The sequence below is a fragment of the Bos indicus x Bos taurus genome, chromosome 7 (genome assembly GCF_003369695.1).
Source record: "Bos indicus x Bos taurus breed Angus x Brahman F1 hybrid chromosome 7, Bos_hybrid_MaternalHap_v2.0, whole genome shotgun sequence".
NCBI lineage: Eukaryota > Metazoa > Chordata > Mammalia > Artiodactyla > Bovidae > Bos > Bos indicus x Bos taurus.
The window spans coordinates 79,162,841-79,175,193 of NC_040082.1; the positions used below are offsets into that span (position 1 = coordinate 79,162,841).

Genomic DNA, 12,353 nt, shown 5'->3' on the forward strand with positions numbered 1-12,353 from the left:
ATCACCTCCACTAGCTTTGTTTGTAGTGATGCTTTCTAAGGCCCACTTGACTTCACATTCCAGGATGTCTGGCTCTAGGTCAGTGACACACCATCATGATTATCTTGGTCGTGAAGATCTTTTTTGTACAGTTCTTCTGTGTATTCTTGCCATCTCTTCTTAATATCTTCTGCTTCTGTTAGGTCCATACCATTTCTGTCCTTTATCGAGCCCATCTTTGCATGAAATGTTCCCTTGGTATCTCTAATTTTCTTGAAGAGATCTCTAGTCTTTCCCATTCTGTTGTTTTCCTCTATTTCTTTGCATTGATAGCTGAAGAAGGCTTTCTTATCTCTTCTTGCTATTCTTTGGAACTCTGCATTCAGATGCTTATATCTTTCCTTTTCTCCTTTGCTTTTCGCTTCTCTTCTTTTCAAAGCTATTTGTAAGGCCTCCCCAGACAGCCATTTTGCTTTTTTGCATTTCTTTTCCATGGGGAAAGAAGATCAAGACATGGTCTTGATTCCTGTCTCCTGTACAATGTCACGAACCTCAGTCCATAGTTCATCAGGCACTCTATCTATTAGATCTAGTCCCTTAAATCTATTTCTCACTTCCACTGTATAATCATAAGGGATTTGATTTAGGTCATACCTAAATGGTCTAGTGGTTTTCCCTACTTTCTTCAATTTAAGTCTGAATTTGGTAATAAGGAGTTCATGATCTGAGCCACAGTCAGCTCCTGGTCTTGCTTTTGTTGACTGTATAGAGCTTCTCCATCTTTGGCTGCAAAGAATATAATCAATCTGATTTCGGTGTTGACCATCTGGTGATGTCCATGTGTAGAGTCTTCTCTTGTGTTGTTGGAAGAGGGTGTTTGCTATGACTAGTGCATTTTCTTGGCAAAACTCTATTAGTCTTTGCCCTGCTTCATTCCGTATTCCAAGGCCAAATTTGCCTGTTACTCCAGGTGTTTCTTGACTTCCTACTTTTGCATTCCAGTCCCCTATAGTGAAAAGGACATCTTTTTTGGGTGTTAGTTCTAAAAGGTCTTGTAGGTCTTCATAGAACCATTCAACTTCAGCTCCTTCAGCATTACTGGTTGGGGCATAGACTTGGATTACTGTGATATTGAATGGTTTGCCTTGGAAACGAACAGAGATCATTTTGTCGTTTTTGAGATTGCATCCAAGTACTGCATTTCAGACTCTTTTGTTGACCATGATGGCTACTCCATTTCTTCTGAGGGGTTCCTACCTGCAGTAGTAGATAGAATGGTCATCTGAGTTAAATTCACCCATTCCAGTCTATTTTAGTTCGCTGATTCCTAGAATGTCGACATTCACTCTTGCCATCTCTTGCTTAACCACTTCCAATTTGCCTTAATTCATGGACCTGACATTCCAGTATCTCTGCCTTGTCCTCGTGTTATTACCATGGAGAGGCTGAATTCATTACTCCATGCCCAGGATCCAAGGATACGCCCACATAAACATTTGAATAGGGTTGTCCTCAGATTTTGAGCTTTGCTCCCCATCCTCAAAGTCCATACATTCCCCCATGGTGTAGTATTGGAAGTGGGCTGGATCTGCCTTAATCACAGGGGAAGAGTCTGACCTGAGTTACTATTCTGGCAAAGGCAAACAGGCACAAATGAAATACAGTGAAGGACCCTTGGCTACCTGCTAGGGACCCTCCTGGGGAGCCTGGAGGAGCTGTGCTTATAGAGAGCCAGGCTGGGGACATTGGAAACAAGCGGGAAAGTGTGCTCAAAGGCAGCCCTCGTACCAGTTAACTTTTCTTATTTTGTTTGTCTAAATAAAATGATTTCTGGTTATAAAGCAGCTAACCTTTTTGCTTTTCTCTTGTGCTTCGTTATTGTCCAGGACTTTATAAGTAGCTGACGTTACTCAAAATGTGCAAAGAAGAATAATGGAAGCCCCTGAATACCTTGATTTGGATGAAATTGACTTCAGTGATGACATCTCTGTAAGTATTGCTCCTTGCAGGCAGTGCTTTCAAGAAATTCTGCCTTAATCTATATGGGTTCCTTTCTCTGTTGTAGTCTGTACATTCTAAGCTCTTCCTACCACATTTAGAAATTGACAACAGAAATCCTGCTGTGGCAGACAAAGTGTGGTTTGGGGGCCTTCCTGACCAGGAAGTAAATGAATCCCATTTCGTTTTGTGTGAGCTTGGATGAGAAAGCATGTAACCTCGCTGGACTTCCCCTTCCTAATCTGTTTCTTTCTTGTCACAATTATTCATTAGGTAAATGTAATTAACCCGATTGGTGTAGATGCCCATAATGTACATAATTAGTCCCTTTCATATACCTGGCTGTGCCACAGCCTGCATGGACTAACATTCACAAGGACACAGACTGAAGGATGGCCAAGTTATTAGTCTTTGAACAATATCTTTCAGTAACTGGAGCTTTCAAAACATGGGTTGGACACTTGTTGGGAATATCGAGGAAGAGTCATGTATTGCTAAGGACAGGACAGGCTGACCTCTGAGGCCCTGATTCATCCTGTACTCCTGTGGACTGATGAACTTCTTAGTGTCCTCTGCACTCACGAACTCCCTGCTGCTTCCAGTCTGACTCTTGGCTGCTGTGAGTGGATGGTCTGCCTGCTTGCTCAGAGCTTCCTGTGACTCACCCTGGGCCACATGGTCTATTCTGCCAGTGGCCGGACAGCAATGTTAGACTCTCACACCCTCACCCGGTTGGGCTGACTCTCAGAGTATGTGACGAGAAGGTGGCTTTTCTGAACAAGTTAAGTGCCTTTTCGTCTCAGGGCCAACACGGACCTACTTTCTGACCTTACTTTCCATTGATGTCTTGGTTTTTGGTCACCAGTGGCAACTGTCTCAAAAACATAGGCTTTCACATGCCTCTGGCAGCAGCGTTATTCTTCTACTTTACTCCTTCCCTTAAGTGAAATATGCATACTCTATGTAAGAATTGGATTCCTGGGGTGCGTTTGATGAATCACCCATTTTATTCAGCCGTGGGTGAATCTGCCTACCTTTTCCTATATGTGAATTCAGCCTTTCCCTCTTTGAGCTTTCGGAAAATTATTAGTCCTCATTAAGATGGATGTGAAGTGAGTGGTATCCCTCTCCCTTTTTAAATCACTATGCATACATGCTCAATCACTTAGTTGTGCCCAACTCTTTGCAACCCCATCGACTATGGCCTACCAGGCTTCTCTGACCATGGGATTTCCCGGGCAAGAATACTGGAGTGGGCTGCTATTTCCTCCTCCAGGGGATCTTCCTGCCTCAGGGATGGAACCCACGTCTCCTGTGGAGTCTTTACCACTGAGCCACCTGGGAAGCCCCATAATTAATGTGGATCACAGCCTGGTTCTTTTAAAACCACTCCCCTCCAGGTATCTTGAGTTGAGTGGAGAAGAGCAAGGAAAGTGAACGATGATGTGGGTGGTGGGGGTAATGTAGAAAGTGTTTCAGAAAGGGACACGTTACGATTCTCAGTTCAGGGTGGCGCGTAGGCTTTGAGGGCACCAGCGTGGGCTGCAGCCTCGTCCTGACCTTTGCTGGCTGTAGCACTGTAACTTTGCCTTGCTGAGATACCCACCTCATTTTTAAGATTGTTTCGAGGATTCAGTGAAATAGTAATATACGGAAAGCACTTATCTTGGCACACAGTAAGTTGCTCTTAAAAATGGTAGCTTTTGTTATTATTTCAATGAATGCTGCAATAATATTTATATGACCAATGGTGAAGAAAGAACTCCAGGGAAAAGACCAGGCATCATGTCAAGACTTTTAAAAAAAATACAATAGAGCAGTTGTGTTTATAGAAGAGTCATCTGGCAGCAGCCCATAATTTTGATGAATTAGGAATCTCCACTTGAAAGATAATAAAATATGTTAAGCAATAACTGAAGCTGTTTAGCAAATTAGGATTCAGAATTATGCAATAGTTGAGCTTCTATAGCCTGACCACTCTGAAACATAAGTAAAGATCTCCATCTGTGACTGTGTAACTGCACTCAAACTCACCCCCTTTAGATATATTCCTATTGTTTGGATCTTTAACCTACATTTAAACTGAAACCAGAAGGGAAAAAATGAAATTGCATAGACTTGATAAACTAATGATAATGGTTAACATTGAGCACTTCCCAGGGGATATGCATTATCTTGTTTAATACTCACAATAATTCTCTGAAGAAGGGAAAATTATTATTTTTTTTTATAGATGAGGAAACTGAGGTGTGAGTTGTTTAACTTGCCCAACGTCATCCACTGAATTAGGAGCACTGTCTTTGGAATACCTGCCTTTAGCCCCAGTACTTGGGGCAACTTTACCCTTCCCCCAGCGGACGTTTAACAATACCTGGAGATGTTTTTGATTGTCATAACAGGAGGTATAACCAGCATTTGGTGGGCAGAGACTAGGGATGGATTTAAACATCCTGCAATGCCTAGGAAAATACCCCATCGGAAAGAGTTATCTAGCCTAAGATGCTGGCAGTGCTGAGGATGAACAGTCCTGGTCTATTTCAGTCCACTTAAAACTAAAGAAACTCTAACTGGCATCCTCTGAGACATGGTAGATTATTTTATAGTTGTTCCATCTCATCCAGGTTTAAGACCTTAAACATGTCAGAATGTATTAGCCTATATAATGTCTTCATGGGAAAAGAAATGGACATAGCCTCTAAAATATTGAAATGATTGTTCTCAGTCTATTTAGGTAACCTAGGGGCAATAAATTTACATCTGCTTTAAGGGCTAAGTGGATATAATTCAAATGCTAACATTAGGGGAAAAAATCCCCACAAAGATGTGTTCAACTTGCTAATTCACTGGTATAACAAAAAAATGTGTGTGCATGCATACTCTCTCAGTCATGTCCAACTCTGCGACCCCATAGGCTGTAGCCCACCAGACCCCTCTGTCCATGGAATTTTCCAAGCAAGAATAATGGAGTGGGTTGCCATTTCCTCTTCCAGAGAATCTTCACAACCCAGGGATCAAACCTACATCTCTTGTGCCTCTTGCATTGACAGGCGAATTCTTTATCATTGCACCGGGAAGCCCAACAAGAAATGTTGTCTCCCATAAACCTGCCTGTGTTGTTGAAATTCTGTAAACAACCTTTTCTGACAGCCTTTATGCTTCTTTCCTGGTTTAGTGGCAGGAAGAGGGAAGGGAAATGCATAATACATTTGAAAAAGATGTTTACAGAAGAGATGCCCAAGTTTAAAACTCCTCTTCTTACTCTCCAACCGTAGCCCTTTTACGTATTATAGGGTTTCTGTTTCATGATTTTCCCCCCTGGTCATGAGCCTAGTTCTTGTTTTAATTAAAACACAAGCTGTATATTGGTACAGAAAAGCAAAGCTTTTTTGCCTTTGCCTAATGAGACAAAACACAGAAGGCAATCAAATTATTTTGAAGTTTCCCAGACTCAAAAATAATGCTCATCTTTTGCAAAATGCAGAGTTTAAACTATACATTCTTGTAACTCTGCCATCTGAAAGGGCAGAACATTGTGCAGTGACTGAGGGTCTGAGAGGGCGAGATGACGACACACACAGACACAGGGGTTCAAAGCTGGACTTTTCTGTTGCTGCAGATGGTTTACAGAGTTCCTTCTGTATTCCTATGGAAGCCAGCTCTCTCTGTCTTACAAAGGGAAAATGCCCTGGAATATTATTTTACTATAGAGTTCTTAGTAGCCGTGATGTATATTTTATGAAGAGAGGCCAATTTGCTGTCCTCAAAAATAAGATTATACACAGGACTGAACAAAGTAGAGGCCAAACCATGGATCCAGTGCAGTGCTCCACTCGTGAGCCATCAAATGTTGGCTGCGCCACGCACCGCAACTCTTTAAATCATTGGTCCTGGTTAATCCTCGTATCAGCTCTGCAAGGCAGGCCCTATTTTTAATCCCCTGTTTGGCAGATGAAATAATGAGGCTTAGAGAGATAGTCTGACTTTCACAGGGTTACAGATAGATAAGTAGGAGGGTCAGGATTTCAAAACAGAACTGTTTGTGTTACTTTTTCTCTTTTGAGCAATTTGGTTTAATAAAATCTCCTCTGGACCAGTCATCTTACCCATCACTATCCCTAGCTGTCACTGAAGCGATTGTAGAGTGCTTATCAAAAGTAAAGGAGTTGATATACAGTATAAATAAATATTAATAAAATAAAAGAAGCTAGGAGAACTTAAGCAACCCTCCTAATTTAATTGTTCCTCAGTTTTTCCATCTGTTAAGTCATAATAATCCATCTCTACCTATTGTCCTGTATTTTATGGAGAAGATATGAAATGTATATTTATGTCCATACATAAACTCACACTTCTATTCATATGCAGACACAAGTGCATATATATGTATATGCATATATTTATACAAATACCTACATATACATACAAACATGTATGCTGCTGCTGCCAAGTCGCTTGAGTCGTGTCCGACTCTGTGTGACCCCATGGACTGCAGCCTACCAGGCTTCTCCGTCCATGGGATTCTCCAGGCAAGAACACTGGAGTTGCCATTTCCTTCTCCAACATGTATACGAACATGTAAATAGACACACACAGGCATGTGTGCACACGCACATAAATAGAACTAAGTACAAGGCTTTATTCCTCAGCACAGGAATTTTTCTTGCTTTTCTGTATCACCATGACTGCAGCTTTGGTGAAAGTTGACATTTTTGGCAATCACATAGCATACGTTTTGTGCAAATCAGATGAGATCAAGGTCAATAAGTGTCCTTTCACTTTATTATCCCTTTTGACCCAAGCCCTTGCCGCCCAGGGTAATAGTACAGACTTAGGTGGATTCATTTTCCTAAAGTGCTTAAGGGGCTTCCCCAGTGGCTCAGGGGTAAAGAATCCATCTGCAGTGCAGGAGCCACAGAAGATATGGGTTTGGGTCAGGAAGATCCCCTGGAGGAGGGCATGGCAACTGACTCCAGTAGTATTGTCTGAAGAATCCCATGGACAGAGGAGCCTGGTGAGCTATTAAGAGTTGGTCGCAAAGAGTAGGACACGACTGAAGCGACTGAGCAAGCTAGCAAAGTGCTTAAACCACTGGTAGAAAAATAAATTCTTATGGCAAATAAATCTCACTCTGAGTGAGTTTTCACATTTCCGTCCCACAGACTGGGCATCACTTACACTAAAATACCAGCCCCTCTTCCCCCTTCATGCGTACATCACCTTTTGCTCAACTCATCCCACTGACACTTTCCAGATTTCTTTACATTCTGACCAAGAAGTGCTTTAGGGTAGTGGGAGACCTTGAGAAAGGGCCCGAAGGGCTTATCACATGGACCCAGGCACTGAGTCGGGGTGGATAAAGAGTACAGCTTTTGTTCCAGTTTTAGGTGTGAAAAAAATCTTAGAAAGATACTCAAGGTACAGAGAACCTTGCTTGTCCCTCCTCTCTAGCACGGCTCTAAAACCCTGTTATCTTTCTCTGGTGCTTCCTAGAAGGTTACTAAGACGTTTAGGGGCCTCAGATCGCCTCCATCTCTTCGCTGTCCCTGCCCTTTCGAGCCATCACCCTGCTCTTACTTCCGTTCAAACTTCTCTAAAGTGCTTCTCAGTAGGATTTGTTTCATCAGCTCTTCGGAATGCCCCAACTTTGGCAGTGTTCTTTTTGTAGTGTCCTGTATCCAAGTCTCAATTACCTCTCATTGGTCCCTTCTCCAGCTCACCATATTATATATGTCTTACCGTTTTCTTAATACCTGCCAGGAAAGGAATTAAAAATAATCTAATCCAGGCAAAATTTAATTTCAAATTTATGTCCCATAACTAGTGTTAGAGTGCAGGCCTAGAACCCAAGTCCCCAGATGCTAAACTTGGACCTGACTGACATCCCTACCTGAGAAGGTAGAGAGCAATCTTATAGATATGGAGTGATTTCCTAGCAGAATGAATAATTGGTTGATTTACTGTTTTGCCCTTCTCTTACTCTGGAAATAGTTTTCATCTTGCCCAAGTCATGACACTTATTAAGTTGACTATGCGGATTATTTATACAAACCGTTTACCATTTATGAACAAGTACATGTTATACAAGTCTACTCAACAGGCATATATTAAACATTTACAGTGCACCAGGCATGGTTCTAGACTTGAGGTGAATGACACAGATGTATCCTATGTTCTCACAGAGTTTACCATACCCTGTGATAACAGTTGAGCATATTATGAAATGTCAGGTTAACTTAAATATTAGGTCACAATTAATTATAGTATCAAACGCCATTCTTGAAGTCAATCTTTATATTTTGGTAGTGATTGATTATTGACTCACAATTAAAAGTACACAATCATTGAAGTCAAATAAGGCTTGTAGTTGGTCATCTGCTCTACTGTAAGATAACTTGCTTTCTAAATCTTTCATAGTTTGTAATTTTTGCCTCAATAGTTACCATTATTTTAGCTTCATTTCTAAGTGCTCATTTTTTATACTTTTTAATTAAATAATAATGATAACTAACAATTTTTGAACACATGCTGTGCATCAGACACCATTCCTGATATTTTTCATTATTACCTCATAATCTTCACAGCCACATTCTGATGTAGATACCATTAGTACCTATTTTACAGAAACTTGTAATATGCAGAGATTGAGTAACTAAGATTAATTAGCTGGAAAACAGTGAAGTCAGGCTATAACATGTGCAGTCTAGCTATAGAATCCAAGTATGTAACTACTGAATTGAAAAATGAAAAAAAACCTCAGCCCCTTGGTCGCCTATAGCCACACTCATTCACCCACGTCCTTTCCCATCCACAACCACTGCCTGCAGTAGAAGAGGATCATTCAATTCTGTGGTCTCATCGTCCCTTCACAAATGTGGAGTTTCATCTTTTGTCTGACTGTACATATTAACGTTACAATAGAGTCATTCCTGGTGTACTTCTAATATGGTCAGAGAGAATTACTGAGTTTTCCCAAATACCAACAGCAAGCAGTGTTTTAGCATGGAAGAATTTGACACATCAATTTTTTAAATACCTCTTGGAACATAGGATAAAAACAAGGAGTAAGAGCAAAAATCAAATGCATTTAAAATAGGATAATTTATAATAATAATTTTCTTTAATAGAGTCTGAATGGTGGAAAGAATTATATATTTAAAACAGACTGAGATATATATGACTTCCCAGGTGGCTCAATGGTAAAGAATCCTCCTGCAATGCAGAACATGCAGGAAATGCAGGTTCAATCCCTGGATCAGGAAGATCCCCTGGAGAAGGCAGTGGCGACCCACTCCAGTATTCTTGCCTGGGAAATCCCATGGACAGAGGAGCCTGGTGGGCTACATCCATGGGATCACAAAGAGTCGGACGTGACTGAGCATGCACACACGGGATTTGTTTAGTCACCGAATCATGTCCAACCCTATGTCTTTGTGACCCTATGGACTGTGGCACACCAGGCTTCTCTGTCCTACACTATCTCCCAGAGTTTGTTCAAACTCATGTCCATTGAGTCAGTGATGACATCTAACCATCTTATCCTCTGTTGCCCCCTTCTCTTCGTGCCTTCAATCTTTCCCAGCATTAGGGTCTTTCCCAGTGAGTCAGCGCTTCACATCAGGTGGCCAAAGTTTGGGCGCTTCAGCTTCAGCATCTGTCCTTCCAATGAATATTCAGGGATTATTTCCTTTAGGATTACCTGGTTTGATCTCCTTGCTGTCCATGGGACTCTGAAGAGTCTTCTCCAGCACTACAATTCAAAAGCATCAGTTCTTCGGCACCCAGTCTTCTTTATGGTCTAACTTTTATATCCGTACATGACTACTGGAAAAACCATAGGTTTGACTATACGGAACTTTGTCAGCAAAGTGATGTCTCTGCTTTCTAATAGGCTATTTAGGTTTGTCATAGCTTTTCTTCTAAGGAGGAAGCATCTTTTAATTTCATGGTACAGTCACTGTCCATAGTGATTTTAGAGCCCAAGAAAAGAAAACCTGTCACCATATCCACTTTTTCCCCATCTGTTTATCATAAAGTAATGGGACCAGATGCCATGATCTTAGTTTTTGAATGCTGTGTTTTAAACCAACTTTTTCACTCTCCTCTTTCACCCTCATCAAGAAAGTCTATAGTTCCTCTTGACTTTCTGCCATTAGAGTGGTATCATCTGTCTATCTGAGGTTTTTGAAATTTTTCCCCGCAATCTCAATTCCAGCTTCTGATTCATCCAGCCCAGCATTTCTCATGATGTACTCTGCTTAGGTTGGTTCAATCAGTCTGTTGTGCCCGACTCTTTGTGACCCCATGGACTGTACATGCATGGTGACAATATTCAGCTTTGATGTACTCCGTTCCCAATTTTAAACTAAACCGTTCCATGTCTAGTTCTAACTGTTACTTCTTGACCTGCATACAGGCTTCTTTGGAGGCAGGTAAGGTGATCTGGTATTCCCATCTCTTTAGGAATTTCCATGCATGGGATATATATATGAATATGTAGATGACCAGTGTCTATACTATGTAGAGCTAATGGTTGAAACTGTGGGAATCAGTAAGGTCACCTGAGAAGCATGGAATATGAAAAGGGAAGAATGTCCCAAGAAAGGAACTGTGCAGAAGTGTGTCCTGTGAGGAAGGAGGAAAAAGAAGCTTCTCCAAAGAAGACAGGAAAGAAGTTTTCAAAGATATTCCTTCAAAGAGGAAACTTAGGGAGATAGAAAGAGGGGGAGTGATGATTTAAAGAATGTAAAGGACCACTTACGATGGTCAAGCGTGGGAAATAGGTGATTAGAAAGAGCAATGTCTGAAAAGTGCCCCTGGATTTTCCAGTTAAAACTCACTGGTGGCCACAATAAGAGCAATGCCTGTGGGTGAGGGCACAAATACCACAGTGCTGTGGCTGGAGGAGTGAATGCAGAACTGAGGAAGTGGAGACAGGAACCAAGGCAATTCTTTAAAAAACGATGGCTGTGAACACCTGAGCAGGAAACTCCACCCATGACCAGCTGAGGAGGCAGTGTGTCTTGAGGTGGTGGGGGTGCTTGTTTAATTCTGTAGGATCAGAGGAGAGAGCTGATGTTGAGAGTGTGGCTGAGAGAAGGAGAGAGCATGAGTCCAAGGAGATGGGAGAGAATGAGTTCTGAGCCGTAACAGCAGGCTAGTGTGATGAAGGTGTGGAGTGTGAGCACCACATCCCCAGAGAAGGGAAAACAGAGCACGATCTGTTAGGGAGGGCGTGAAGTCAGGATGCTGCTGCCTTGAGTTGGGCCATTGGAGAGGAGGTCACAGTTTTAGGAAAATATTGCACTTCTGAAAGTCTCTGTTCAGCTGTGTGCCTTTGCTTTCCCTACCAGCTTTGTACACATTTTTGTCATTTTTAGTGTGTGACTGTGTAGATGCCTGCTTGCATTTTGGAAAGCTACGTGAGAAACCACGAATTTCAGGATAGTTGTTTGGATGACTGGCCTAATTATTTCTTTTGGAAACTCAATGTGGCCTTAGTTGCTTAAAAGTCTCTAGCTTGAAAAAGTGTTAGGATTTTAGTTCTTTCATTTTCTGTGGCTCATGACCATTTGAGTAATGTCTGCTCATTCACCCAACTGGCTCCAGTTCTCAGGAGCAAGGGCCAAAGCTTTCAGCCCTGAATAGTATGTAGGGTGGTCAGAGGTCCCCAAAGCCCAGTGTAGAAGTCACAGCCTGTAATTATGAATCCCATGCACGTTCAAACTGTTTTGCATGGCAGAGTGACAACATTGGGATGTGTAGGATCATCTTAACATCATAGCAACTCTGTGTAGTTTGTGAAGCTGAGTTTCAGTGTCTGTTCTTGGGCATGGGTTCTCTTGGAAGGAAAGACCAAAGAAGTGAAATAAAGTGCTGAGACAGGCTGGGCTGTCCTTCCTTTCCTTTCCAGTCCCAGCCTGGCCACCCCTCTTCCTGGCTCATCAGTTCTCAAGTCTTGATCTCCTGAACTGCGAATTATGAGAGGCACAAAGATGAGGAGGGAAGAGCTGTGGTACACACAAGGAAGATGAATTAGAGAGAAGAGACCAGAACATTTCACATCATTTTATAGCTTGCAGATTCACTTACATAATCTCATCTGATTATCTGTGTTTTCTGAATAAAGAAACTGAGCTTCAGAGATTAGAAATGATTTCTCTGCCCAGAACTACAGAGTTAATAAATGTCAGAAGTAGGACTTGAATCCAGAGCTTCTGGCTCCAAATCCATTGTCTCTGTACAAAAGGCTAAGGCATCAGCTGCCATTCATGCTGTGAATATATTAGAAGTGTTTATTCTTTTAAATATGTCCTTATTACATTGCTAGACTGGTAGGTATGGCATTTTCTAACATGATTAGTGCTATATAAATATTA

The 12,353-nt window shown here is 41.6% G+C and overlaps 1 protein-coding gene across 7 annotated transcripts in view; it reads left to right on the forward strand.

Annotated features, from left to right (window-relative positions):
* The window catches only part of SNCAIP (synuclein alpha interacting protein), a 163,925-nt gene that overhangs the window by 81,390 nt on the left and 70,182 nt on the right, over window positions 1-12,353 (forward strand). For all 7 annotated transcript variants that reach the window (XM_027546966.1, XM_027546965.1, XM_027546967.1 and 4 more), the window contains one exon: window positions 1,866-1,968. In XM_027546966.1, coding sequence (XP_027402767.1) covers window positions 1,912-1,968 — 57 coding nt within the window. In that variant the 5' untranslated portion in view covers window positions 1,866-1,911. The remainder of the gene's footprint in view (window positions 1-1,865; window positions 1,969-12,353) is intronic.